The sequence below is a fragment of the Fimicolochytrium jonesii genome (assembly GCF_025526975.1).
Source record: "Fimicolochytrium jonesii strain JEL569 chromosome Unknown EV422scaffold_4, whole genome shotgun sequence".
In the NCBI taxonomy this organism is placed as follows: domain Eukaryota; kingdom Fungi; phylum Chytridiomycota; class Chytridiomycetes; order Spizellomycetales; family Powellomycetaceae; genus Fimicolochytrium; species Fimicolochytrium jonesii.
This window is the reverse complement of record NW_026515671.1, coordinates 1,178,936-1,201,054: the sequence shown is the minus strand read 5'-3', so window position 1 is coordinate 1,201,054 and position 22,119 is coordinate 1,178,936. Positions and strand designations below refer to the sequence as shown.

Sequence of the window (22,119 nt, the reverse complement as noted above, 5' to 3'; positions counted from 1 at the left end):
GACGTTCCCTTCTCTCCGCCAATCCTCTCGCTTTTCCGTTTCCCAGCAACAAGAACTCTATACACCAAGCCGGGATCATGTCGGAGCTCATAGACCTTGTCGAACGTCAGTGCCGTCGTTGGCTTGAGGCCCAACGAAATGTTCAGGACAGCACCTCGAATCGCCCTTTCATCGTGGGTATATCGGGCCCTCAGGGGAGCGGTAAGACCACGTTGACTCGGGAGCTTGAACAGCGGTTGGCTCGATCATCCACCCCTCTGACAGCTGTAAGCCTGTCCTTGGACGACTTTTACCTCACGTACGATGAGCAAGAGGCGCTGGCAGCGAAGAATCCAGAAAACGATTTGTTGCGGTATCGGGGCAACCCGGGGACACACGACGTTCCGCTGGCGATGAAGACTTTAAATGCGCTTGTGGCCGCGCATACCGAGTATTTGCAAAGGGGCGTGATTGGTCGGGGAGGGGAGGCGGGCGTGAGCGTACGAATCCCGCGATATGATAAGGGCCTGCGAGCTGGACGGGGCGATAGGCTACCATTTGAGCAGTGGGACGCCGTGAGCCCACCGTTTGATGTGGTTCTTCTTGAAGGATGGTGTGTGGGCTTCGAGTGCATGGAGGAGGGCGCCTCTCTCGAACCATTACGTCTGGATCCTTTCATCGATCCTCCAATTGCCACACTGCTGCCTCACGTTACTAAGTACCCGAGCGCCCACATTCAACTGCTCAACGAATATCTACGCAAATACCATGCATTGTGGAAGTGGCTTGATGTGCTTGTGCATATATGCGCTTCTGACATTAACGATGTGTACTTGTGGAGAAAGCAGCAAGAGGAGGCCTTGAGGAAGTCGGCCACGCACGGACGGGGCGGGCTCAGCGATTCCGAAGTGGAAGACTTTGTTGATCGCTTCATGCCTGGTTACCTGATTGGGCTGAGGTCTCTGCAGCTAAGCGTAGATCTAGGGAACCGTAAATTAGGAGGGTACATGAGAGTCACCCTGGACGTACATCGTTCCGTCAACATGATCCTTATAGCTTGAACGAATGGATTTCAAGGGAAATAGCCGCACAGTAGACAGTTGTCAGCATTATGTCGATGTCAGCATAATCTCATTCGGCGTATTTACAGCATATAAGCTCGAAGGCTAATCCCTCGCTAGTTTCCCATTTGAGTACATACATAAACTACCGGCTACCTTCAGTGACCTGTCGGACCTTGTCTACAACTTTGGTCGCCACGCCATATGCAGTCGCCAGCACCGTGCCTACAATGTTCGCCCCCTGGTCGACACCTTGTTCATAGGATCCTCCCACTTCGGGCGCTTTCGCGAGGGCACGAGACTTGTACGACTTGCGGCTGTTGCTGTTGTCATGATATTCATAGTCAGAGTCAGAGCGGGCCTGTCGGTCGTGAACGTGGCGAGCATGCAATGGTGTTCGGAATCTGAAGCATTTGTGTTATTCGATGACATGTCTAGCAATGAAAATCAAATTGACTAAAGAAGTGAACATACCCGCCAACAAGGTCCACAAGTTCGGGCTGAGTTGAAAGACCGGTCTCGATTGGTTCTGGGTTAGGATTGAGACCTTTCAAAGCTGCCTCGACGGGAGTGGGGAACTCGTTCAGAGGGTCGTTCGTTGCCGTAGTGCTCATTCTTCAATTTTTGTACGGGATATTCGCTTGCGAGCGTGTTTCTGGGAAAACGAGAAACAGTCAACTGTTAATACGTTTTTCTTAATGGGAAAGTGGGGGTGCGTGGGGCACCTCACTGGGTGGAGGACTTACCGGTGCTGATCTTGCAAGATCACTTGATGGAGATGGCGAGTAACTGTTTTGGAAGAGGTTGAGGTGACCGGGCGAAGAAGGCAAGAAGGGGGGGCACCTTGGTTTCCGGACATGGAGATGGATGCAAAAACCCCTTTCTTTGCTGTGGAACATTCCCGCCTTTTGCCCCATGTTCCCCCCCATGTGAAAGCTGCACCACACGCTGTCGAAACCCTGCGGCGTGCACGCGTCACCCGTTGTTCCTGGGTGCTCTAGATGCCCGCCCCGTTCGCAACCCGAGAATAAATGCCAAAGACGGCCCCACGTTGTGTGGGCGGGCCTGCTAAACTCTGCAACGGGTGGACACGGCCGAGAGGGAGGCCACAAGATAGGCCAATGTACAGTCGTCAACAGGTACAGTACGGACGAGAAGTTCTCCAAAAAATCATAGACATTCTGCCCATTATGTGGTCGTATTTGGCGAGACCAACGGTATGGGACTTCATTTCAATTTCCATCACACCACACCAAAAACACCGAGCAGCATCAACAGGTTGGTGCTCGGTGCATCAGAGGTGGTCGCATCGGTTAAGTGTTTGGTGAAGGTTGTCGAAGCAGACGAGCATCAGAAGAGTTGCGCCCCGACAGCAGCTGCACGTGCATAGGACATGAAAGATTAGGCTCCTGTCCGGAGCTGCACGAGCTTAGCAGCAAGGACACAATCACTTAAGGAAACGGAAAGCCCAAGGTATGCTGTTCAGATGTTCAACACTATCCTTGATCAGCGTGCCATCACTGCATTTCCTGAGATATCTTGCCAATTCCCTTAACCCTAACCCTTCCACAACTCATCCAATCGCGTCCTACATAAGTCCGAGAGGGGCTTCTGGGCTTAGTTTCGGGGCACGACTTGTCTCTTGATTAAGGTAAATAAATAAAGCACACGGTCGGCGGTCCTATGAGCCGCTCAGCTCCACACCCACCAACTGCTGCTGCCTTCCTGCTGTCTGTCAACGTCAATAGACTACTGTAGAATTGAACTGGCCAAACACTCAGGCTGGAAGCGACTATCTTGGCGGCCGGAAACATTCCTAGCTCGGCAACCCGCTCTCAATACCTCAACCTTGGTGACGGGCCATCGCTAGGGCCGTCAGACGACACTCGCTTACTTCGCTCGCTCAACCTGAGCGGGCTCCTATAATAATCCGTCATCAGTTGGAGCGGTTTCGATTTTCCCACGAAGCCCGCCGAAGCGTTCTGCCCACGAGCGGGATATTGGTTGAGCTAACGTGAGTGTTTGGGAGTGCTTTCATGGGAGTTAGTGCTTTCGGCTTTGAAGAACCTAGGTGTTTCCACTTTCTAAGTGGCCCAGTTGGGTCCTTGACATCGACTGATGGGCGGATGGGCGGAGAGTAGCTACTTGAGCCAATGGTTTTGGTCATGGCTACACGTATCTTGCTTGAAAGCTCTTCTCATTCTTGTCTGCCCCTTGCAATTATACTCCACATGTTGCAGGTCCCTTCCTGTGGACATCACTCTTCGCGTGCCTCAAAAGGCTGATAGTGGCTCTCCAAGAGGCGTCCTCTTTGAGGGCCCATAAAGAATGCTGACGTCGCGTATACCCCCTGGAGCCGATTCGAAAGGCGAAGCAGCGTACAAACAGCGCATGATTATTTGCAGCAAAGACGGCTCGAAAACTGCGACTATCTTGCATACCGTGAATCCCGCTACTCCAGTTCCCACGAGTACTACACCGCCTCAGGCGCAGTCACATCAAATGCCATTACCAGCCGGAGCACGTCCTGCGCATGATCAAGCCGCATCCGTCGGAAGGCGCAAAAAGGTATGCAGATGAAGGGAGTCCTTCGAATAGCAGGTCAACACTGGTTTACACATGTTGGCTTAAGCAGGGAAAGAAAGGCTCGAAAGGACCTGGTCATTCCCCAAGCCATCACACGCACCAACATGCGACGTCGAACGGCGCGACCCCGCAGGGACATGTGGACGATGAGGAGCTTGACGATGGATACGTGGACGAAGAGGTTTACCACGCGCGCGGACGGGGCCAGAACCGCGACCATACCGCATCCCACCAACAGTCACTGTCTCCTGGAGACGAACCCTTGACGGACGATGACGAGACAAGCCCAGCTTATCAGCCACGGAATAACTCCGAAGGGAAAAAGAAGAAAAAGAAGAAACGAGGGTCCACTGCTGGTCATAGCCATCAGCATGCCGACATCTGGTACAAATCAGATGCGGAGGAGAAGCAGCGCATCAGGGAGTTCTGGCTCCAGTTGGGTGAAGAGGAGCGGAGGGCGTTGGTCAAGCTTGAGAAGGAAGCAGTGCTGAAAAAGATGAAGGAGCAGCAAAAGCAGACATGCTCGTGTTCTGTCTGTGGGAGGAAAAGGTTGGTATATCATATTGGACGCTCGAAAGAATGTCCGTTTCACACCTAATAGGATGAATTACAGAACTGTTATTGAAGAGGAACTGGAGATTCTCTATGATGCTTACTACGAGGAGCTCGAGCATTTCGCGAACGACCAAGGTACGAAATCCTTTGTGTGGCTTCCCGTGGTACTTTTCAATTTCTTTACGCCGGAGAGCTCCTCTCAGATGGAACGCCACGGCCTATTGCTGTGCCAGCAATAAGGGCGGCGCCCCCACTTCATAATGGACGGCATACTCACCCGGTGCCAGAACCGATATATGATGATGACGAGGAGGACGACGACGAGGAAGACGATGATGACGATGAGTACGATCACGATCCATCCGAAAGCATCTTCGAATTTGGAAGTAGTCTGACAGTCAAAGGTGCGTCAAAAAAACATGTTCGCGTCGAGGCGATCATACGGTGACGCTCAACCTATTTTCGATCTATTCTTTCTTGAAAAGGCGGGATTTTGACGGTTGCTGACGACTTTCTGAAAAATGACGGTCGCAAATTTCTCGATCTCATGGAACAACTAGCGGAACGGAAAATTCGCCAGCTGGACGATGAGATGGATCGGAATGGTGATGGAGGACAGGAATATGATGACGGTGAATACGATGACGAAGAGTATGACGAGGAGGAAGAGGAGGTACGGGGTCAGGCTGGTTGTTGTTGTGGCAGGCGTGCGTTTCTGACGATATCATGCAGGACACGCTCACCGAGGAGCAGCGGATGGAAGAAGGCAGGCGAATGTTCCAAATATTTGCTGCGAAAATGTTTGAGCAACGAGTACTTCAAGCGTATCGCGAGAAGGTACGCTGTCAACTGAAACTTTATGCGCTTACATCGCAAAGCTGATTATGGGTCCGTGCAATGAAGGTCGCACAGGAGCGACAAATGCATCTGCTGGCCGAGTTGGAGAAAGAAAAGGAGCTGCAGGCGCTTCGCGAGCTGACTCGGCAAAAGAACAAGGAGAAGAAGCGACAGCAGAAAAAGTAAGCCTGATTTTGCGACGGTGGGGTTGCGATCATTTTCTGGTCTTCTAACGACACTTTTGGCATCAGAGCACAAAAGCAGCAAAAGGAAGAAGAGCAGCTAGCGCTGGAGAAGAAGAAACAGGAAGAAGAAGAGCGGCTTCGGGCGGAGAAGGAGGCAAAGCAAGAAGCTGAGCGGTGGGTTAATTTTGAACATCATGTGTGTTAGGAAGTAAGGACTCAAATCCTCATCCTCAGGCTGAAGCGCGAAGCTGAAAAGCAAAAACGTGAGGAAGAGAAGGCACGTCGAGAGGAGGAAGAACGGAAAAAGCGAGAAGCCGAAAAGCTCCGGAAAGAGGAAGAGAAACGGAAGCAACGCGAAGCTGAAGAGCGGAAGAAGCGAGAGAAGGAAGAGCGCGAACGTCTTGAGCGGGAAAAACGGGAACGTGAAGACCGCGAGAAGAAAGAGCGAGAAGACAAGGAACGGAAGGAAAGAGAGAAGAGAGAGCAGGAAGAACGCGAACAGCGCGATCGGGAAGAGAAGGAGCGACGCGATCAGGAGGACCGCGCACGTGCCGAGAAACAACGACAAGAAGCGCAGCTACGACATCAGCAGGCTAAGAGTGCAAAGTCGCCTCCTGGAAAAGCTGCAGCTGTGTCAGGACCACAATTCAAGGGGCATTCATCGCCGTCGAATCAACCTCACTCAACCCGTTCGACTCTCGGTGGCCGTGCGCCGGCGTTGGCAGTTCGGCCTGGGTCCAAGCCTCAATTCTCTTCGGGCGCACCGGGCTCGCAGATACAGCGGCCTCCATCCGCTTCTGGTCCGCTCTCAAATGCACCTACCAGTCCGCCGCCGCATCCGACAAATTCCGTGCCGAGCCAAGCTGGCCGCTCAGGCCAGACTGTAACCGCGGCCCCTCACCCCAATTCGCTGTCTCCTCATGGACAACATCCGGGTCAGCCAAGCAACAACCGTCATCCGATGGCATTTGGAGTCCCAGGGCAGCGACCAGGGCCGATGTTTGGGCAGCCTCCCCTCCATAGCGCTATGCTCCATGGACAGCCGCTTCCTCATTATCTACCAGGTCCTCCCGCACATCAGCAACCCAATGCAATACCCCCTCCACCCTCAAGTAGTTCTATGCTCGGTGACGCTCAAAGCCCACCGGACTTGTTTGCCAATGCATCATTCCCCGCCATCGGTTGGGGCGCACCCGAACAAGCGCCGCTCCCTCTAGGGTACCATCCTGGCCAAGCACAATCTGGCGGCGTCTCACAAGCACATTCTGTCCGGCATCTACAGTCAGACAATGCAGTGCAACCCATAGGTGGGAACAAGCCGATCTCGCGGCCAGCTCCTATCCGACGCCCGTCAGCGGTCCCGTCCCAAGGATTGGAGAATTTCGCGCGGATGGGTGTCAGGGACGATGACGAAGGTGTAGCTGGGAGTGCAGCCCTCGGTGGGGAGGTCCTGAACGACGACGAGCGGATCACGGGTGGCTCGGCATGGCGCCGACCGTCTGTGCCATCCAACGGAATGTCGGGTCCACCAGCTGTCGCAATGTCCATACCTCCGGGATCTATGGGAGCGCAACATCCGCTGGACGTCTTTGGCGCGGGGACTCCCCCAAATGTTGGTGCAGCGAACAACGCTCTTCGAATGTTTGACGGGTTTTCGCCGTTTGGTGGGACGTGGACCGTGACGGAGCCCATGGGGACGCAGAGTACCTTCACTGGTGAGTAGCATTGTGGGTGCTGTTCCCTCATCACGATTCTTACTGTACATCTGCAGAGCCTGGAAGACACAGGACCGGGACAAGCCCAAATCTTACGGCGTTCTCGCCTCCTCCAGGCGGCAGATCACCCGGACTTGAAGCGTCCTCTGCAAGCCATCTGTTGGCACCTGGGTTCTTTCCCCTTGGATACATGGGCCCTACATCCACACCCCCACCCACTGGCGGAGGTAACATTCCCGTTCCATTGAACTCACCAGCAGGACCGATTGGAGCGGCCCCGGGTTCTGGGCGGCCTCAAAACTTTGGAGGTCAGGCGCAACCACAGGGGTCTCAACAAAAGATTCAACAGCAGCAACCACAGCGCATGTGGTAATCCTGTTAGCGGTCACCAGTGACGGCTCTTGTCGGAGTGGTTCACACCGTTTTGGCGGGAAAGTTCTGGACCTATCGGTCTCGTTCAGTGCGACCAACGGCACTCAGCTCCCAAGTTGCTATACGTGAGGCAAGGCTTTTTTTCCTCCTTCGCTACAGGGGAAGCCGAGTCCCCGGAAGGAATTGTGTATGCAAAAAACCCCCTCTCGCGTACGCGCGGTGTTTCTATGTAGGCCTTTTCCCATCCCCCCCCTTTTTGTCGTTTGATTCCCATGTTTTATGCGGGGTTTGTGCATTTAATCATGAAGCACGTTGTACAAAGAAATATCTTGCTCTCCTTAAGCTATCGTCGTCCTTCTTGACCTCTGACTTCACGACTGAGGAGGCTGGAAGTAACAGAGTGACGGCGGCGCTTCGACTCCAGGACGACTCTTACTTTCAAGAGCTCCTTCACCTTCACCAGTCGTGTCTCAGCTGGGCGTCGCTGGCGGCGTGGGATATGTCTGAAACCGGGATATACAGTACGTGAAGAGGATATTTAACCGAGACGCCACTGTATCTTCTGCATCTTCTGCGTCGCCTCGCACAAATGACCATTCAAAGCTTTTCATTTGGTAATGTCGCCCACCAGCCGACTTCGACAGTGGGCGCTTGATCGGCTCCCGGGAGATGAAAATCATGAGATGGCGACGAGGAAAAGTTCCTGGGACATGGTGGGTCCCCCTGCCTGCACGCCCGTCGCTACGTCAATTCAACTTCAAGAAGAGATGGGCATCGACAGTGGGCACACCAGGATGAATCTACCCGGGGATGGGCCTTGTGAGAGTGTGAGGTAAGGCGTGTGACGAAGGCAGCTCGTGGAAGGACATCCCGATTCCCTTGACACGACGCGTCGTTGGTTATCCTGCCGCCCACCGCCAGGGCGCCTACAACTCGGATATGAATCCGTTCGTTGATCGAGGCTTGATGATATCGGCAGCCTTCTCCCAGGCCTTCTCCGCTGGGCTGCTTGGGCTTGATTATTGTCGGTCTTCGTCAAAAGCCGTGGTGCGGACTAATCGGAATCCGAAAAAGTTTCAGCGAGCGAGAGCAACGTTTACATATATAGGACGGCGGTTGACTTTTAGACCAGAGGCCATATTACTGTACTAGATAGAATACCGAAACTGTTTTTCACTCTGCAATCCGCTCTTACTACAAAGGCCTTTTGTGGTTCTGCCCAAGTTACCTACCCTCACCACCTACAAGACTTTTGTTTTTACGCGATAATTACGTTTTTCCTCCCTGGCGCTATGGGTTCGGAAGCTACCGTTTTGCTCGGATGCATCTCCTTGGTAGGAATGCTGTCTTGGTTTTCTGATCCGCACGCCTGACGCTAACGGATTTTTGGTAGCGTAGATAATCGTTGCACTTACAGTAAGGGCCATGCGAAGCAGGATGAAACCTCCCGTCGTCGATCATGACCAAATGGAACCTCCATATTATCCATATGGATGCGACGACACTCTCAGCATTCGAACATTGCCGATATATACAGGGCGGACGGACTGCCCGCCACCTTACACTTTAATGGACAGGGCGGCCGCCGCGTACCGGGCAGCGAACGACCCGCGAAGTGAAACGCTGAATGCAGACAATTGGTCTAGTAGGACAGAGGTTGACGGACCAACGCTGGTTCTGTCGGTCGTCGATCTGCCGTACGAGGAGCAACCATGGCCTGCAGCGCAGTCCCAGGCGGTCATCCCAACAAGTGATTCTCCAATAACAGTACATCAACCTCCAACGAATCCTCCATCGCCAGCGTCCACCAGACCCGCGCACGAAACCCAGATTCAGCCGGAAATGTCGAGCGTAATGCATTTATATCCGCTTTCGCCTTATTCACCGCCGCCGGATATCGAAAATCAAACGGCCGCCTTAGAAATCACAACGACCTCATAGTCAACCTCATACCCAGACACTAGCCCCACTTATAACCGGGGATATCTTGGCTTCATCTATGGATGGGGCAGTATACCCTTTCCCCGGCGTAGTCTCACCATGCCTGCACGTGTCATGCGTCCGCCCCCTAATGTATCTTTACTTCTTCGGTCCATTCTTCCTTGTACTTACTCTTCGTGAATGCAAACGCCATCATGATCTCAGGCATGTACAGTACCAGCACTTTCAAACCCCAGGTAGTTTTGAAGAATTTGACGGAATAACATTGCAGTGAAGTTGACTGCGTAGTAAACACATAAGATGCTGCACACATGACGTATATCTACAAATGCTACGTCTACGTCTACGACAAGACCTGAAAAATGCGGGGGAATAGGGCTGTTAATAAGCCGGGCAGGTACGATACGTCGCTATCCATCTACTAGGATTGAACCAAAATGCCCGAGCGGCTCTTAGGGCCTAGCAGCCGAATGCGGCCTCGCTGTTACGCGGGTCACATGCGTTCTAACGGAACCGCGCTCATCCTCGCCCATCGAGGGCTTACGAATGTGCCTGGTGGGCGCAGAGACCGGTCTTGATCTTGGCTGCTGCTCGATGTTCTTCACTCGTCGGAAAGTGCACATGGGCAGAATGCCCGCAATCCATGTCACCTCCACATCTGTCCTGCCGAGAGCAAGCATGCGGCAGTATTGTGATCCAATGACGGATACATATCCACTGTATCCGCTCAACAAGTGCCACCAAGCGTGAAGCTCGAGACCGATGCGGAACGGGTAGCCAATATTGTTGCGGTGCTGTTGAATGGATCCGCAGTGAATCTGGTCCGTGTTCCACAACGCGAAGGCAGCCAAAATCGAACCGACGGCCAAGGCGGTGAGGCCAAACAAAAGATTTGTTTCACTTGGGTGGATTTTGCGAATGATGCTGATATTGCGGAGTGCCGCAAACAACTGCACAAGCGTGAGACCGACGAATGAAAGCTGGAAAATGATTGGCGTCTTCAGGAAGAGGTGCGATCCTGCCACCGACGCGAAAGTGCAGAGAAGGCCAATGATTGTGAGCGGAGATGTGTTCTTGCTGAACATCTGGAGACTGGAAGAGAAGGAAGATGTAAAGTCAGTCGCCAGCTTTTGGGACTGCATTAGGAACGATGATGACAGTACTTACTGGCAATACACAAAGACGCACGTGGCCATCGCCATCGGCAACTCATCCAAAAGTTGCATTGCGTACGTCAACGATCCATGGAACAAGAAACTCCCACTGCCCACCATCATTAACGCGATGTAACTCGCGTAGAACCTTGGCTCAGCGCCTGTCTTGATGCACGAATATATTCCGATTGCGGGCCATAATAAGAACACCAGGTTGGTTGTTGCATTCCACCATTCAGCGAGATATGGCGATACGATGTAGTTTTCTTCGCACCAGTCGAGAGTTGACGTTACAGGACCCCAGTAGCCGGGGAGGCCTAGCGCGATGGATATGTTGCTTCCGCCGAATAGCGATGTAATATTGTAGCTCATCTTGTTACGAGAAGGCTGGTTGATTGATTGTGTGTGACGATTTAGATGGCGGTGAAAGGGCTTGAGATTTGGCGGAATCGGAACGACGGGCTTGGATCTTATAGGTTTGCGTTTAAACAAAAAGATTTGCAGGCGGCAACGGAAGCAGCGTGCCCCGGTTCTATATGCGGATGGGCGATCTCTATTTCCTGGTTCTAGCGCGATGTGGCCTGGCGTCGATGTTCCTATTTTAGAGCACAGTACAGGTTGTCGGGCCAGCTGGTTCTGGTCAGCAGTACGATGAATGATCGTCGTCAAAACGTCTCAAGTGGGGAACTGAAGCTTAACAGGTATAAGAAAATCGCAATGTGCTTTGACGTCCGTATATTGTGTCAATGGGGTTAATCTGTTTATCCCTGAGTGCACATGGACAAGCACATGGGACACGAATCGCTTGTTGACGTCGACGTGCGGGTTCCTGGTTCTTATCCTGTTGTGTCTTGAGTCGTGTGAGTAGGGGTTTTGGTCACGCCCATACGCAGTTTCGTCTTGGCAGAGGGAAAGCAAGGTCTTTGAGTGGGAAAAGGGGTCCCAGCCGTGCTGTGAAACAAGGACCCCCGTTGACTGACAACCTGTCAAAATGTGGCGATGCTTACTAGATCTGGGCGCGTCTTCGCAAGCGTCAAGAAAAAGCGACGCAACGCCGACCGGGAGGGCATAGCATTATGGGGCGCATTCATTGATGAGAACGCTTCCCTTCGCCCATCTTGAAGCGTCTATAAAGCGAGCACGTATTCCGTTCGATAATGGGAACTATGCGGGTCTGAGAAGAGTAAAAATTTCGTATCGTGGAAGGCGCCATGTCCTCAAAACTGTCGTCATGCAAGGCAGGAGAGGAACGGGCCAAACTCAGCCGCAGCCAAACCACTGTAGACTGCCCGGCAATGCTAAATTCCCCCGCAGGGAATCGAACCCTGGCCATCACGGTGAGAGCGTGAGATCCTGACCACTGGACCACGAAGGATGTCGTGTCCGAATCATGTGCGACAAGCTACGACAAATTTGGGAGGTCTACATGCGTGGGAGTTCGATCGGGGTGCCAAAGATGGAGAGAACACATGGGAAGGGAAGTCAACCAACGCTGAACAGTGTCCCCGTATCGGTGTTCTATTGGTGTGGCGTTCATGAATTCCAATATGGATATGCCTCCTCGTCTGATCTATATATGTCGGAACGGTAGGGGCGATCGGCCTCAGCCATCTCAAAGGTTCCCCTCCGAACGGCCTGTCACTTTGCATGGCAACTATACGACTCATTCTCCGTGAAGGGCGAGGTTCGTACCCCATTTGCCAAATATTGTACAGGTCATCCCATCTATGCATCTTCTACGCAACTAAGCGAGTCCACCTCAGCGCTTAAGGGTTCAATCGTCCCCAGATGCAGGTTGTGAAGCACCGTCAGCACTTGCCGAGTTCGATTCTGCTGGCCCCATGCATCCCGCTCACATATCCTCGTCATCAAAAATAGACCCTCCCAAAATCCCCTCAATTTGCAATGCCCGTGTCGTGAACGTCCGTGCAAGCACTTCCGGGACTTCCGAGGACTTCGTGCACACTCTCATTGCGCACGATATTGATGGCGCTGGGGTCGTTGGAGTGCTTGATGAGGAAGTATTCGGAGGGCTTTGAGGTGGTGCTGCTGCCCTCGACGACGTCTTGCTGGGACGGGGCGTACGTGGCGACGTGAAGCTGGCGGCCGGCGATGCTGTTGTGAAACTCCGCCGTGAGTCACCCTGTTGCTTTCGGCTCGATGTTGGGGAAGATGCCGTTGGTCGCTGTCGGGAAGCGTCCGTCGATAGAGGTGAGGGAGGGGAGCATTTACGAGAGGACTTCGCGGGAGTCCCTCTCGAGGCAACGTTTGGCCCTGCACGAAACATGCTGAGTAACCACTGAGGAACAGAAAGGCTGTGGTATGAACCGTTACGAGGTTGATACAGCGGAGCGGAAAAGACAAAGCTGCAGGCGAATGAAGGAGCTGAGAAGACGAGAACGGAAAAGTCGCGTCCTTTGCACAGCGTCAAAAAGTTCCCAACTCATCGCGGAGCTCATCCCAACCATTTTAGCAGTCTAGTCCTCACTTGGACTGGGACTGCGTCACTAACACGGGAAACATACTACATATACGGCACGGATAGCTCGGATGGATGCCTCTCCTGAGGATGTCGGGAGACAACCCCGCGAAAATATCGCCGCCACGCAAGATGTGCTTATGCAGCCACGTGCCATCATAGGAGTTTCTGACGAACCAGTGGTTGCGTCGCCCGCGGTGATGAAGAAGGAAGAAGAAGAGCCGGAAGAAGGAGAAGTCACCGAGGAAAAACTGGACGTTACTTACCCCGGATTCTCTACGCCCCTTTTGAATACGTCATGGCGCTTGGGCTCCCGTAGCCCGCCAACACCCGACATCTTCGGGACCCCTCCTCACGACGATGTGCACGACGAAGATATAGATGCGGAACCGCTCCTGGAAGATACAGCCGGATTGTATCGAGCGGTTCAAGACATCCAAGAATATGAGAAGAACGTAAAGGTCGGGCAGGGCACTTTCGGGTATGGGATGTGTGTCGTGTCTCATCATTTCTTGACGTAGGTCTAATTCCATTCTTTGATCATTAAAAGGGAAGTGACTCTCGCTACTCACAAGCAAACACAGCAAAAAGTGGCGCTTAAACGAATCATTGTACATAAGCACAAAGAAGGGGTATGGACCCTTTATAATGCGGAATTTTCCAGAATACGTATGATTCTGAACATTCGTCGCCCCAGTTGCCCATCACTTCCATTCGAGAGATCATCATTTTGAAGGCCTTGAAACATAGGAACATCATAAGTCTTGATGCACTGGCCTTCAGCAGAGGTAGATATCTGGACGCGTTGGGAATCTTGACGAATTTGAATAATCTGATGGCGTTCCATCAGGCGACGAAGAAGAGTACGAACCCGCAACGATATACTTGATTTTTCCATACATGTCCCACGATCTGTACGGGCTCTTGAAGAATGCCCAAGTCACTCTGGAGCCAGCGCAGATCAAATCTTTTGCGCATCAAACGCTCGAGGGACTTAGTTATTTGCACAAGGTTCGAAGTCAATGATCGAACGCGCATGCCGCTAATGTTGAGGATGCTGCTAAACTTAATCCATGATTGCTTTCAGAATAGACTGTTACACCGGGATCTGAAAAGTGCCAACATTCTTATCGATGACAAGGGAAACCTCAAGATTGGCGATTTTGGCCTCGCTCGTCGGCATGTGACATCAGCCAATGTAATGACCACCTTGACACCAACGGTGGTGACATTGTGGTACAGACCTCCTGAGATTCTCTTTGAGGAGAGGAAGTATAACACCGCGGTGGACATGTGGGGATTTGCATGCATCTTCGCGGAAATGTGGGATCGGACACCGGTCTTCCAAGCGAAAAATGAAACGATCGCTATAGATAAGATATTCACGTTATGTGGAACACCGACGACGAAAGACTGGCCTGAGCTCCAAAATATCGCACAGCGGCAAAAACTGGTTCTGAAGCAGGAAACCAGAAAGGTGCGATATATATATAGTCAAGAACGGTGAGTGAGTAAACGGACAGCAACGGGTAGGCGTGTGTGGTGGAGATACACAGCAAACACAAGCATACTAACCGGGGCTCAGTCTCGATGTCCACACCATCAATTTCCTAGATTTTCTACTGACGTTGAATCCCGCAAAACGGCCAACCGCGGAAGAAGCCTTGCAACACGAATATTTCCTGATCGAGCCAGCGACCGCCAAACCCGGCACAGCAGAGTGAGGGCCATTAAAGTGTTTCGAGGTGCAATTAACGTCACATGCTAATCATTTCCTTGTCGCATCTTTCACAATAGCTTCCCAGGCTGGCCGGAATCCCATGAAATGGCCATTCAGGACCGAATAAATGGAGAGCAGGAAAGAGCCCACGAAATGGCAGAAAGCCTCGGCCAGGCCTCACCACCACCGTTCGAACTGCGGCTTCCACCTCACGCGGACGCCCTCATCGTCGACGGAGTTCCAACACCTCGACGTGCGTTGCCCGTCGCAGACGGAGGGCTGAAAAGGCGCCGGGAAAGCGGCGACCATGAAGGGGACTTGGAACGCGACCGGAAACGCTCTGTGGCATCATCACCACCACTTCCACCACGGCCGAAAGGGGACGGGACTAGGCGTTACAGTGAACGAAAACCATCCGCGCGTCCGGGCGTAGGGGATTGGTACCAACCACAACCACTTGGCCATCGAAAACGGACAGATGGGAGAGGCAGCGGAGGTGGCGGTGGTGACCGCGAGCGCGATGAAACGGGGCGCAATGATTCAGCGTATGATTCGCATCACCATCGGGATAATGAAAGAGAGCGGGGACGGAAGCATGAGAGGGGTGGTCATTGGGATGGGGATCGCGACCGGGACAGGGAGAGGGACAAGGATAGAGAATGGGATCGGCATAGAGATAGGGATAGCGATAGGGATTGGAACCACGACCGAGACCGTGATCGGGATGGCAGAGACAGGGGCAAGCCATCACATCCCCGACACAGAGACGACAGAGGAGGACCGATCAGTGCTGGCCCATCGCGAAGACCACCTCACCATGAAGGCCAATCTCCGGAACTCCAAGGGCCTAGGCATGCATTACCACCTCGCCCTGAGATATCGTATGATTGAGCTCGCCCTCCAAATATCTTTTTGACTATCTATTCGATCCTGCGTGTCCCGTTCATTATGCGTATGATGCTAGTGTATGTATTTACAAGTATTGGGAGGTGGCTATCCTATTCTGGTGTATACAAACGTCCCCGTTGGAGTAAATACGATTTTCGGAGGTGTATCTATGGCTTTCTCCGTCCTTTTCCGTGTACTTTGCGGCATTCATGACCTCCTACCACTCTTTCCCGCGCTTCGCTACGATGTCTGCCGATTTCTGCATTGCCCCTCGCCACAGCTCCTTGAAAATCTGACCATCCAGGATGGTCGTCTGCAAGATGGGTCGCACATGGCACGCAGTTACACGTCCGTACCAATTTCCATCCACCGCTGGGTTGCGGTGGTAAATGATGACATTGCCTGCATATTTGTGACCTGGAGGAAACACGACGATCAAAACTCCCCTCCCAAGGATATGGCCCCAGGGCAAACCGGTGACTTACCTCCAAAATGAGAGCAACCGAAGACATGCACATCATCAATGTTCATCTCCTTGAGAGCCCTCCTAAACTCGTTGACGAGCAGTGGTCCAGCCACTCCACATCGCTTGTCCCTTTTCTTGTGCGTACATACGAAAATCCACGCTCGCCCTTCCAAGGGAACGGGTGTCAATGGGTTGCTCGATGTTGTTACGGCGTCGATGCTGTTCGCCGAGGGATCCACGGACGGCACAGGCGCGTCCTTCATGGCCAGCAAGGTGTCAATAGCGCCAGTAGCTGATGCTGCATCCACGGACGGGATGGAAAGAAGGTCGGGGAACAGCCACACGGCATGTCCTTCCGTTCCTGCTGAAGCGGCAGCATCACTCTCCTCCGGCATGGGATCGCACGCCGTCACAATCGTCCTATATCCCAGCTCTGCGATCTCAACCGCTTTCGAGACGGCGTTCGTGACCTTCTCCTCGTCGCCTTCCTCTATCCTCTCCCTCCATGTTCTGCTCGTTCCCTCGACGACCATGATGTGACGTTTATAGGGCTTCATGGTTCCCACAAGAGGTCCTGGTTCGATTTTCTTCTGCAGGTAGCCCGGGATCTGCTCGTGGGTGGTGCATGGCGTTGCGCAACCTGCGCACGGGTCAGCATCTGTGAAAGGTACGTCGGCGGGAAATGGGTTGACTTCGCCGACGCCGAGGATTTTCTTGAAAAGGCTGGCCATGGCTTTTGTCAAAAGTTTCGTGCTTGCTTTGCCGAAGCTGTCTTGGGGAGAGGAGCGGCAAGGAGAAGGAAAGTGCTACTTATATACCTGCCAGTCGGGGGACAGACGTTCTATTTGGTATGTTCATTGCCGGTTCAACGCACTGCAACCGGACTCGGAGTTCCTACTTGCGAAACGGATGGTCGAAATGGAACAAGAGAACGGCGGACGCGATGAAATTTGTGGGGTTGGCGTTCCCGGAATCCGGATCGTCGGTCCAATCGGATTTGGGGTGGCTCACTCTGACTGATGCTGACTCAGCGTGGCTTTGCTCGGACACGCACGCGTTTGCAATGGGCGCATCAGCTCATCAGGCCACCGGTCTGACGCGTTCAGGAAGAAGCATCGCCTGTCAGTTTTCACGCCCGATTTCTTATAGGAGACGGATGGTATGGAATCGCGATATCAGATGTCCCTTGCTTTGAGTTGGCTTAGCACATGTTGTGCGCCATGCACAAAGTGAGTTGTTAATCCGAGTGATCCGACCCATAAACCTCCGTAAGTAAAAACGGCGTTACCGGCGGCCACCGCAAACCTGCCTTTTGCTGTACAAAGTTGGAGGTAGCCTTGGTATATATATCGTCCTCCCGTCTCCTTTCCCCACTGTGTTTCTGTGTGCACTTGAAAGGTCCATCTCCATCCTACCGTAAGGCGTCCATAGAATATAGTTAAGTCCCGCAACTAGATACGTGAGCGCCATGTCATTTGATTTCGAAGGCGCCGTGGCGCCGGCTCTGAATGCCACAAGGTAAGGCAAAGCATCTGCACCAGCATCGACGCCGTTTTGGTCGGTTCGGTTTCGGAAAGTGGCTAACGGTCGCACTTTTTCGTATATAGCGGTGTACCACCGCCCTACATGCCCAACTACCTTGAGCGGAAGTGGCTGGAGACGTTCGACAACACCGAGTACGCAGGGATGAAACTTGCCCTCGCACTCCTCCTATGGCACGAATTTGTATTCTTCGGCAGGTTTTTGCCCTACTACATCATGGATCAGATTCCATACTTCCAGAAATATAAGATCCAGGATGTAAGCCTCGCGAACGAGTATTGCACTTCGAACGCCGCCCAGGCCATAGCTGTTTGACGCTCTCGAACATTTCCAGGCCAAACCGAATACACCAGAGATGTACCGTAAATGTGTGATAAGCGTGATCAAATCTCAGCTCTTTGTGCAAGGGCCGCTGCTCCTGCTTTTCCACCGTTCGGCAACATGGCTAGGCATGAAGTTCTTGGAGGTCCCGTTTCCTTCATGGTAAGCCGGATTTTCCACCCTCTTACTACATTCGAGGTGTAATTTTGACATCTCTCCGTAACAGGACGACCATCGCTCTCTCCTGCCTCTTCTGCCTCGTCATGGAGGATACATACCACTACTTCGTCCACCGTCTTGGTCACCACCCCGCCCTCTACAAGCACGTCCATAAAGTCCACCACGAATTTTCAGCACCCTTCGGTATTGCCGCCGAGCACGCCCACCCTATTGAGGTGCTGGTTCTGGGACAAGGTTTCTTCATTGGGCCGGTGTTGCTGTTGTTGATGGGCGTGGACATGCACGTTATCACCATGTTTGCATGGCTAGCGCTGAGATTAGTCGAGACGGTGGATGTGCATGCCGGATATGATTTTCCATGGGTACGTTCGGGGGGTGCTGTCAGCTACAGACTTGCAAGTGCCAGTGCTCATCGACTGCAACATTTTAGTCATTCCACAAGTTCATCCCATTCTGGGGCGGCGCCGAATTCCACGACTACCACCACATGGCGTTCGTAGGCAATTACTCTTCATCGTTCCGGTACTGGGACTGGTTATTTGGTACCGACCAGGCTTTCGAGACCTGGAAGGCAAAGCAGGCCAACAAGAAGGTCGCTGCTGGGGAAACACCCCGTGCCGGTGTCCCAGTCACGAAAGAGGACTAGGTTTAGTATCATGGGACCGTGAGGGGCACCCTACCCTGGTCCTCAGCCGTACTTTGTGTTGTAGATCATATGTGAATTTCTATATGGATAATGAACGCTTTTCGAAAACGGAGTATCGCAGCCGGGAGCAGACAAAAGTGTTTCTTCGAGGCTAGGCATCCCGCGCCTGAACGTCTAGCATACAACGTGGCCTCTATGATGTCTATCCTGGGAACAACAAATACGCCTTCTAATCCAAAAGTATACATACACTCCCAGCTTGTGCTCAGTCGCGGCGCACTAGTATAGCGATGTTCTCCACTTGCGCCGTTTGCGGGAACATGTCGAAAGGCTGCACATGTATAATATCGTACAATTTCGGTTCGGATCGTATGATGCTTCTCAAATGCCCCGCGGGCTGGTGGAGCTCGTTCAATCGGATCACTTTCCCACCGATCCGTAACGTTTGAGAATCGGTGGAAGATTTCCGCAGCGACGAAGGCTGTTTCGGCTTGACTTGCGCGTTAACTCTTCTTAAAAGCGAAGCCAAGTCTCTCGTTTGCGAGTGCACATTGCAACTGACATAGACGATCACTTTCGGGTTGAATTGCCTCAACTGCTGCATGAAGTCCTCCCCGGCGCCTTTGGATGGTGGGTCCATGATGACGGCTGTGTGACTTGGATCCCGTCGTAGCTTCGGCGAACCATCTCGTGACCGTGATCCAAGAGTACGACCGAACTGTGCTTCCGGTTCAAATGCTTCATCGTAGATGCGTTCGGCTGACCCCTTGATGAATATCGCATTTCCGATGCTGTTGTTCAGCGCATTTTTTGATGCTGCGTCGAGAGCTTTGCTGTCGATCTCGATGCCAACGACCTTCTCGAAATCGGGGGCGCAGGAGAGCGCAAACAGCCCCGATCCGCAATATGCGTCCACGAGCACATTCACGCCGAAAGCGGATATCGTATCGCGCAGGCATTTGCGAATGTACGTCGTCATTTCCGGTAATATGGAGGAATTGTTTTGGAAAAAGCTGTGCGCTGGGAAGGTAAACTTGACGTTGTTGACACAATCTACCACTGGCAGTTTCGAGTGCCGGACCGATTGTGCGGATAATGCTGGTGTAGGCCACGGTATGGGATCGGATAGTGGTGCCAAGGGGCGCCGACGGTCTCCCGAATACTGCTGCACAGGGTGGAGTTTAGGTAGTACCAGAGAATGCCTGAACGATAAGGTTGAGCCGTTGGCAAACCCTGGGCTGGTGGAACCGATCAGCTCTCGTCTTAGAGCCTTGAAGTCATCCTCGATCTCCTTCGTCACGATCGGACACTCCTCAATGTCAACAACGGATTTACTCCCCCGTCCGTTGAAGCCGATTTTCTCGAGTGGCTGATATGCGGCTCGTCGAGGGTAGTGCGGAGTCATCTTCGTCCTGTAACCATACTGCAAAGGCGAAGGTATCACGTCCTGCACTTTAACAACCTTCACAGGCGCGTCTGTGTCGACTGGCTTTGCATTCCCGTCGGCGTCGATGATGGTCGGCGGCTTCCACAGGGAATCGAATGCCCGCTTCACCACTCCATGCTTCCGCCGCAATTGTTCTTCGTAGGTCACATGCTGAAAGGTGCACACCGAACATTCCTTGAAGTGTTTGCATCGTGGTTCCACCCGTATAGGACTTGTTTCGAGCACTTCTAACAGGTCCGCCATCGAAAATCCAGCCCCATCTCGATATATCTTCACCCGAACGCGTTCTCCCTCCAACCCACCATGCACCAGCACGATCCAGTTATCCTTTCCGACCGCAGCCCCATGTCCGGAATCGCTCGTTGCGATAATAGTCACTGTATCTTCCTCGTGATACGCGTACGGGGATGGCGTCGTAGTTGGCGCATCGAGGTATGGGATGGAGCCTGGGAGGTTTAAGGATCGAAGGATGTCGGCGAAGTCGGCGACGAAGAAATTATCGAACGGCGTTTTCTCAACGGCGGGTTTGCGAGGACCTGTGAACGGTGTTGTTTTCTTGCTTGGGAATCTGGGCCTCGGTGACGTTCCGTCACCATTCGTCCTCCACTCTCTCAGCGCGCGAATCTGCTCTTCGGAAAATTGCTCGTCCTTTCGAATTGGCTGTTGCCGCGACCTATCGGGCTCCTTACTACCGGGTCGATCTGAGGGAGTTGAGGGCCCCCGATTTCCTGTTCCCAACGCCCTGTTGAAGACGCGGGGTTTCGCGCACTTCCCAGCTGCTTGACCGTGACTTGAAAGCAGCGACTCCCAAGCTGACGTCCGTAGCCTCGAGGAGCCCAAGCGCCATCGTTGCGACATGGCGTTGCGTGCACATCTTGCCCGACCGCCTGTCATTGCTGCGACTTGGTTTTTGCGATAAATTGCTAGGGCCGGCTCACGAAATGAACGACTCGGAAAGTGACATTCGTGATGCCGTAAGCGAGCGCGGTCCGTGTGGCGGACGTGGCGTTCAAAGGGCTTGGGCACTCTGCTCCAAAATGGTAGGCCAGACCGGTTTCTTGTTCTCTCCCTCTTCGCCAATTTCGCAGCTTCAAGCTACAGGATCGCATATTACAATGTCCAGCGGAGGTGTCACCGTCAAGGACGTCAGCGCTCACGCTTTCGTCAAGGCTTACGCTGCCTACTTGAAGCGTACCGGTAAGCTCGAGGTCCCCAAGTGGGTTGACCTCGTCAAGACCGCTACCTACAAGGAGCTTGCTCCTTACGACCAGGACTGGTTCTACATCCGTGCTGGTATGTGTTGTGATCCCACAGGAAGGGCTTCGTCGGGCAGGGGTTCGGTCACTGCCTGTTGTCTGAACTAACCCACTCTCACACGATCAGCTTCCGTCGCCCGTCACATCTACCTCCGCAGTGGTGTCGGTGTCGGTGCTTTGAAGAAGAACTACGGTGGCCGTCAAAACCGTGGCAACAGGCCCCATCACCACGCCATTGCCTCTGGCTCCGTTGCCCGTAAGGTCATGCAGGCTCTCGAGAAGATCAAGGTGCTTGAGCAGGACCCCACTGGGTGAGTTGCGAGAGATTTTGTACTGGCTCAGGAAAGTACCCTCGTCTCGGAGCTAATCATAGTATCCTTCTAGCGGGCGTCGTATCTCCCAAGACGGACAGAAGGATTTGGACCGTATCGCCGCCCAGATTGTCCGCACCGACGAGTAGATCTCGTTTCCTGTGACTGTCTGGGATCATATGTAGATCAGTGATAGATCCACTCCACATGTAACCAGCTTCCGCACTCTGGCAAGCCGGTCTTCCGTTGCAATACCGCACGAAGACTGAGACAACGCTTCAGGGAATAAATTGGTGTTGGCCTTGCGGCCTATCTTCAGCTGGAAGACTGCCCCTTGACGCTGAAAGGAACTTTGTTCTAACCCGGTGCCGCGGCACATCTATCGACCGTTTCAGCTGGATAGTTGATTCCCTTAACGTGGATGGCGGGTATCATCCAGCTTTCGGAACTCCAAAGCGTGACGGATACTGGCGGAGGA

General features: G+C 53.1%; 9 protein-coding genes and 1 non-coding gene across 10 annotated transcripts; 6 read left to right on the top strand and 4 right to left on the bottom strand.

The window, feature by feature from the left end:
- Positions 1-77: 77 nt before the first annotated feature.
- On the top strand, positions 78-1,040 carry EV422DRAFT_493248 (P-loop containing nucleoside triphosphate hydrolase protein; the record flags this gene model as incomplete). The annotated part of the gene is made up of 2 exons (XM_053067659.1): positions 78-430; positions 479-1,040. The coding sequence occupies 2 exons, from the start codon at positions 78-80 to the stop codon at positions 1,038-1,040; spliced, it is 915 nt and encodes a 304-aa protein (XP_052928260.1).
- A 2,251-nt stretch (positions 1,041-3,291) lies between these two features.
- On the top strand, positions 3,292-7,350 carry EV422DRAFT_318304 (salt tolerance down-regulator-domain-containing protein). The gene is made up of 9 exons (XM_053066254.1): positions 3,292-4,175; positions 4,240-4,316; positions 4,385-4,585; positions 4,667-4,854; positions 4,914-5,018; positions 5,085-5,200; positions 5,270-5,377; positions 5,438-6,918; positions 6,975-7,350. Exons 1-9 carry the CDS (start codon positions 3,574-3,576, stop codon positions 7,289-7,291), a joined length of 3,195 nt encoding a protein of 1,064 aa, XP_052928259.1. The 5' UTR covers positions 3,292-3,573; the 3' UTR covers positions 7,292-7,350.
- A 985-nt stretch (positions 7,351-8,335) lies between these two features.
- Positions 8,336-9,456, top strand: EV422DRAFT_318257 (uncharacterized protein). The gene is made up of 2 exons (XM_053066253.1): positions 8,336-8,624; positions 8,689-9,456. The coding sequence occupies exons 1-2, from the start codon at positions 8,583-8,585 to the stop codon at positions 9,229-9,231; spliced, it is 585 nt and encodes a 194-aa protein (XP_052928258.1). The 5' UTR covers positions 8,336-8,582; the 3' UTR covers positions 9,232-9,456.
- A 1-nt stretch (position 9,457) lies between these two features.
- On the bottom strand, positions 9,458-10,908 carry EV422DRAFT_318245 (alkaline ceramidase 3-like protein). The gene is made up of 2 exons (XM_053066252.1): positions 10,399-10,908; positions 9,458-10,323 (listed from the first exon to the last, which is right to left on the bottom strand). The coding sequence occupies exons 1-2, from the start codon at positions 10,755-10,757 to the stop codon at positions 9,684-9,686; spliced, it is 999 nt and encodes a 332-aa protein (XP_052928257.1). The 5' UTR covers positions 10,758-10,908; the 3' UTR covers positions 9,458-9,683.
- Positions 10,909-11,688: 780 nt separating this feature from the next.
- Positions 11,689-11,760, bottom strand: EV422DRAFT_t42. The gene has a single exon. It is a non-coding gene; the product is annotated as a tRNA-Glu (tRNA).
- A 1,045-nt stretch (positions 11,761-12,805) lies between these two features.
- EV422DRAFT_318187 (kinase-like domain-containing protein) lies at positions 12,806-15,691 on the top strand. The gene is made up of 7 exons (XM_053066251.1): positions 12,806-13,345; positions 13,415-13,496; positions 13,562-13,652; positions 13,715-13,875; positions 13,952-14,367; positions 14,450-14,584; positions 14,662-15,691. The coding sequence occupies exons 1-7, from the start codon at positions 12,936-12,938 to the stop codon at positions 15,473-15,475; spliced, it is 2,109 nt and encodes a 702-aa protein (XP_052928256.1). The 5' UTR covers positions 12,806-12,935; the 3' UTR covers positions 15,476-15,691.
- On the bottom strand, positions 15,583-16,750 carry EV422DRAFT_318175 (Sucrase/ferredoxin-like-domain-containing protein). The gene is made up of 2 exons (XM_053066250.1): positions 15,958-16,750; positions 15,583-15,889 (listed from the first exon to the last, which is right to left on the bottom strand). Exons 1-2 carry the CDS (start codon positions 16,667-16,669, stop codon positions 15,690-15,692), a joined length of 912 nt encoding a protein of 303 aa, XP_052928255.1. The 5' UTR covers positions 16,670-16,750; the 3' UTR covers positions 15,583-15,689.
- A 552-nt stretch (positions 16,751-17,302) lies between these two features.
- Positions 17,303-18,760, top strand: EV422DRAFT_318113 (uncharacterized protein). The gene is made up of 5 exons (XM_053066249.1): positions 17,303-17,456; positions 17,546-17,738; positions 17,815-17,963; positions 18,028-18,343; positions 18,412-18,760. The coding sequence occupies exons 1-5, from the start codon at positions 17,407-17,409 to the stop codon at positions 18,625-18,627; spliced, it is 924 nt and encodes a 307-aa protein (XP_052928254.1). The 5' UTR covers positions 17,303-17,406; the 3' UTR covers positions 18,628-18,760.
- Positions 18,761-18,892: 132 nt separating this feature from the next.
- EV422DRAFT_492832 (S-adenosyl-L-methionine-dependent methyltransferase) lies at positions 18,893-20,428 on the bottom strand (the record flags this gene model as incomplete). Its single annotated transcript, XM_053067629.1, has 4 exons — positions 18,893-19,024; positions 19,136-19,283; positions 19,347-19,686; positions 19,777-20,428. Coding segments are annotated over 4 exons (1,272 nt in total), but the record flags the coding sequence as incomplete, so codon positions are not given.
- Positions 20,429-21,189: 761 nt separating this feature from the next.
- EV422DRAFT_493303 (ribosomal protein S19e) lies at positions 21,190-21,790 on the top strand (the record flags this gene model as incomplete). The annotated part of the gene is made up of 3 exons (XM_053067666.1): positions 21,190-21,367; positions 21,458-21,641; positions 21,715-21,790. The coding sequence occupies 3 exons, from the start codon at positions 21,190-21,192 to the stop codon at positions 21,788-21,790; spliced, it is 438 nt and encodes a 145-aa protein (XP_052928252.1).
- Positions 21,791-22,119: the final 329 nt, after the last annotated feature.

Bases quoted from the DNA above. Each gene is read 5' to 3' on its own strand.
- EV422DRAFT_318304 (XM_053066254.1), top strand. From the start codon at position 3,574: ATGATCAAGCCGCATCCGTCGGAAGGCGCAAAAAGGTATGCAGATGAA. The intron at 4,586-4,666 runs GTGCGTCAAAAA...TTTCTTGAAAAG, and splicing joins AAGTAGTCTGACAGTCAAAG to GCGGGATTTTGACGGTTGCT. The intron at 5,378-5,437 runs GTGGGTTAATTT...CCTCATCCTCAG, and splicing joins GCAAAGCAAGAAGCTGAGCG to GCTGAAGCGCGAAGCTGAAA.
- EV422DRAFT_318257 (XM_053066253.1), top strand. From the start codon at position 8,583: ATGGGTTCGGAAGCTACCGTTTTGCTCGGATGCATCTCCTTG. The intron at 8,625-8,688 runs GTAGGAATGCTG...TTGGTAGCGTAG, and splicing joins TGCTCGGATGCATCTCCTTG to ATAATCGTTGCACTTACAGT.
- EV422DRAFT_318245 (XM_053066252.1), bottom strand. From the start codon at position 10,757: ATGAGCTACAATATTACATCGCTATTCGGCGGAAGCAACATATCCATC. The intron at 10,324-10,398 runs GTAAGTACTGTC...CTTCTCTTCCAG, and splicing joins TGCGTCTTTGTGTATTGCCA to TCTCCAGATGTTCAGCAAGA.
- EV422DRAFT_318187 (XM_053066251.1), top strand. From the start codon at position 12,936: ATGGATGCCTCTCCTGAGGATGTCGGGAGACAACCCCGCGAAAATATC. The intron at 13,876-13,951 runs GTTCGAAGTCAA...GATTGCTTTCAG, and splicing joins GACTTAGTTATTTGCACAAG to AATAGACTGTTACACCGGGA. The intron at 14,368-14,449 runs GTGAGTGAGTAA...ACCGGGGCTCAG, and splicing joins TATATATATAGTCAAGAACG to TCTCGATGTCCACACCATCA.
- EV422DRAFT_318175 (XM_053066250.1), bottom strand. From the start codon at position 16,669: ATGGCCAGCCTTTTCAAGAAAATCCTCGGCGTCGGCGAAGTCAACCCA. The intron at 15,890-15,957 runs GTAAGTCACCGG...TGTTTCCTCCAG, and splicing joins CGGTTGCTCTCATTTTGGAG to GTCACAAATATGCAGGCAAT.
- EV422DRAFT_318113 (XM_053066249.1), top strand. From the start codon at position 17,407: ATGTCATTTGATTTCGAAGGCGCCGTGGCGCCGGCTCTGAATGCCACA. The intron at 17,457-17,545 runs GTAAGGCAAAGC...TTTCGTATATAG, and splicing joins CCGGCTCTGAATGCCACAAG to CGGTGTACCACCGCCCTACA. The intron at 17,739-17,814 runs GTAAGCCTCGCG...GAACATTTCCAG, and splicing joins AGAAATATAAGATCCAGGAT to GCCAAACCGAATACACCAGA.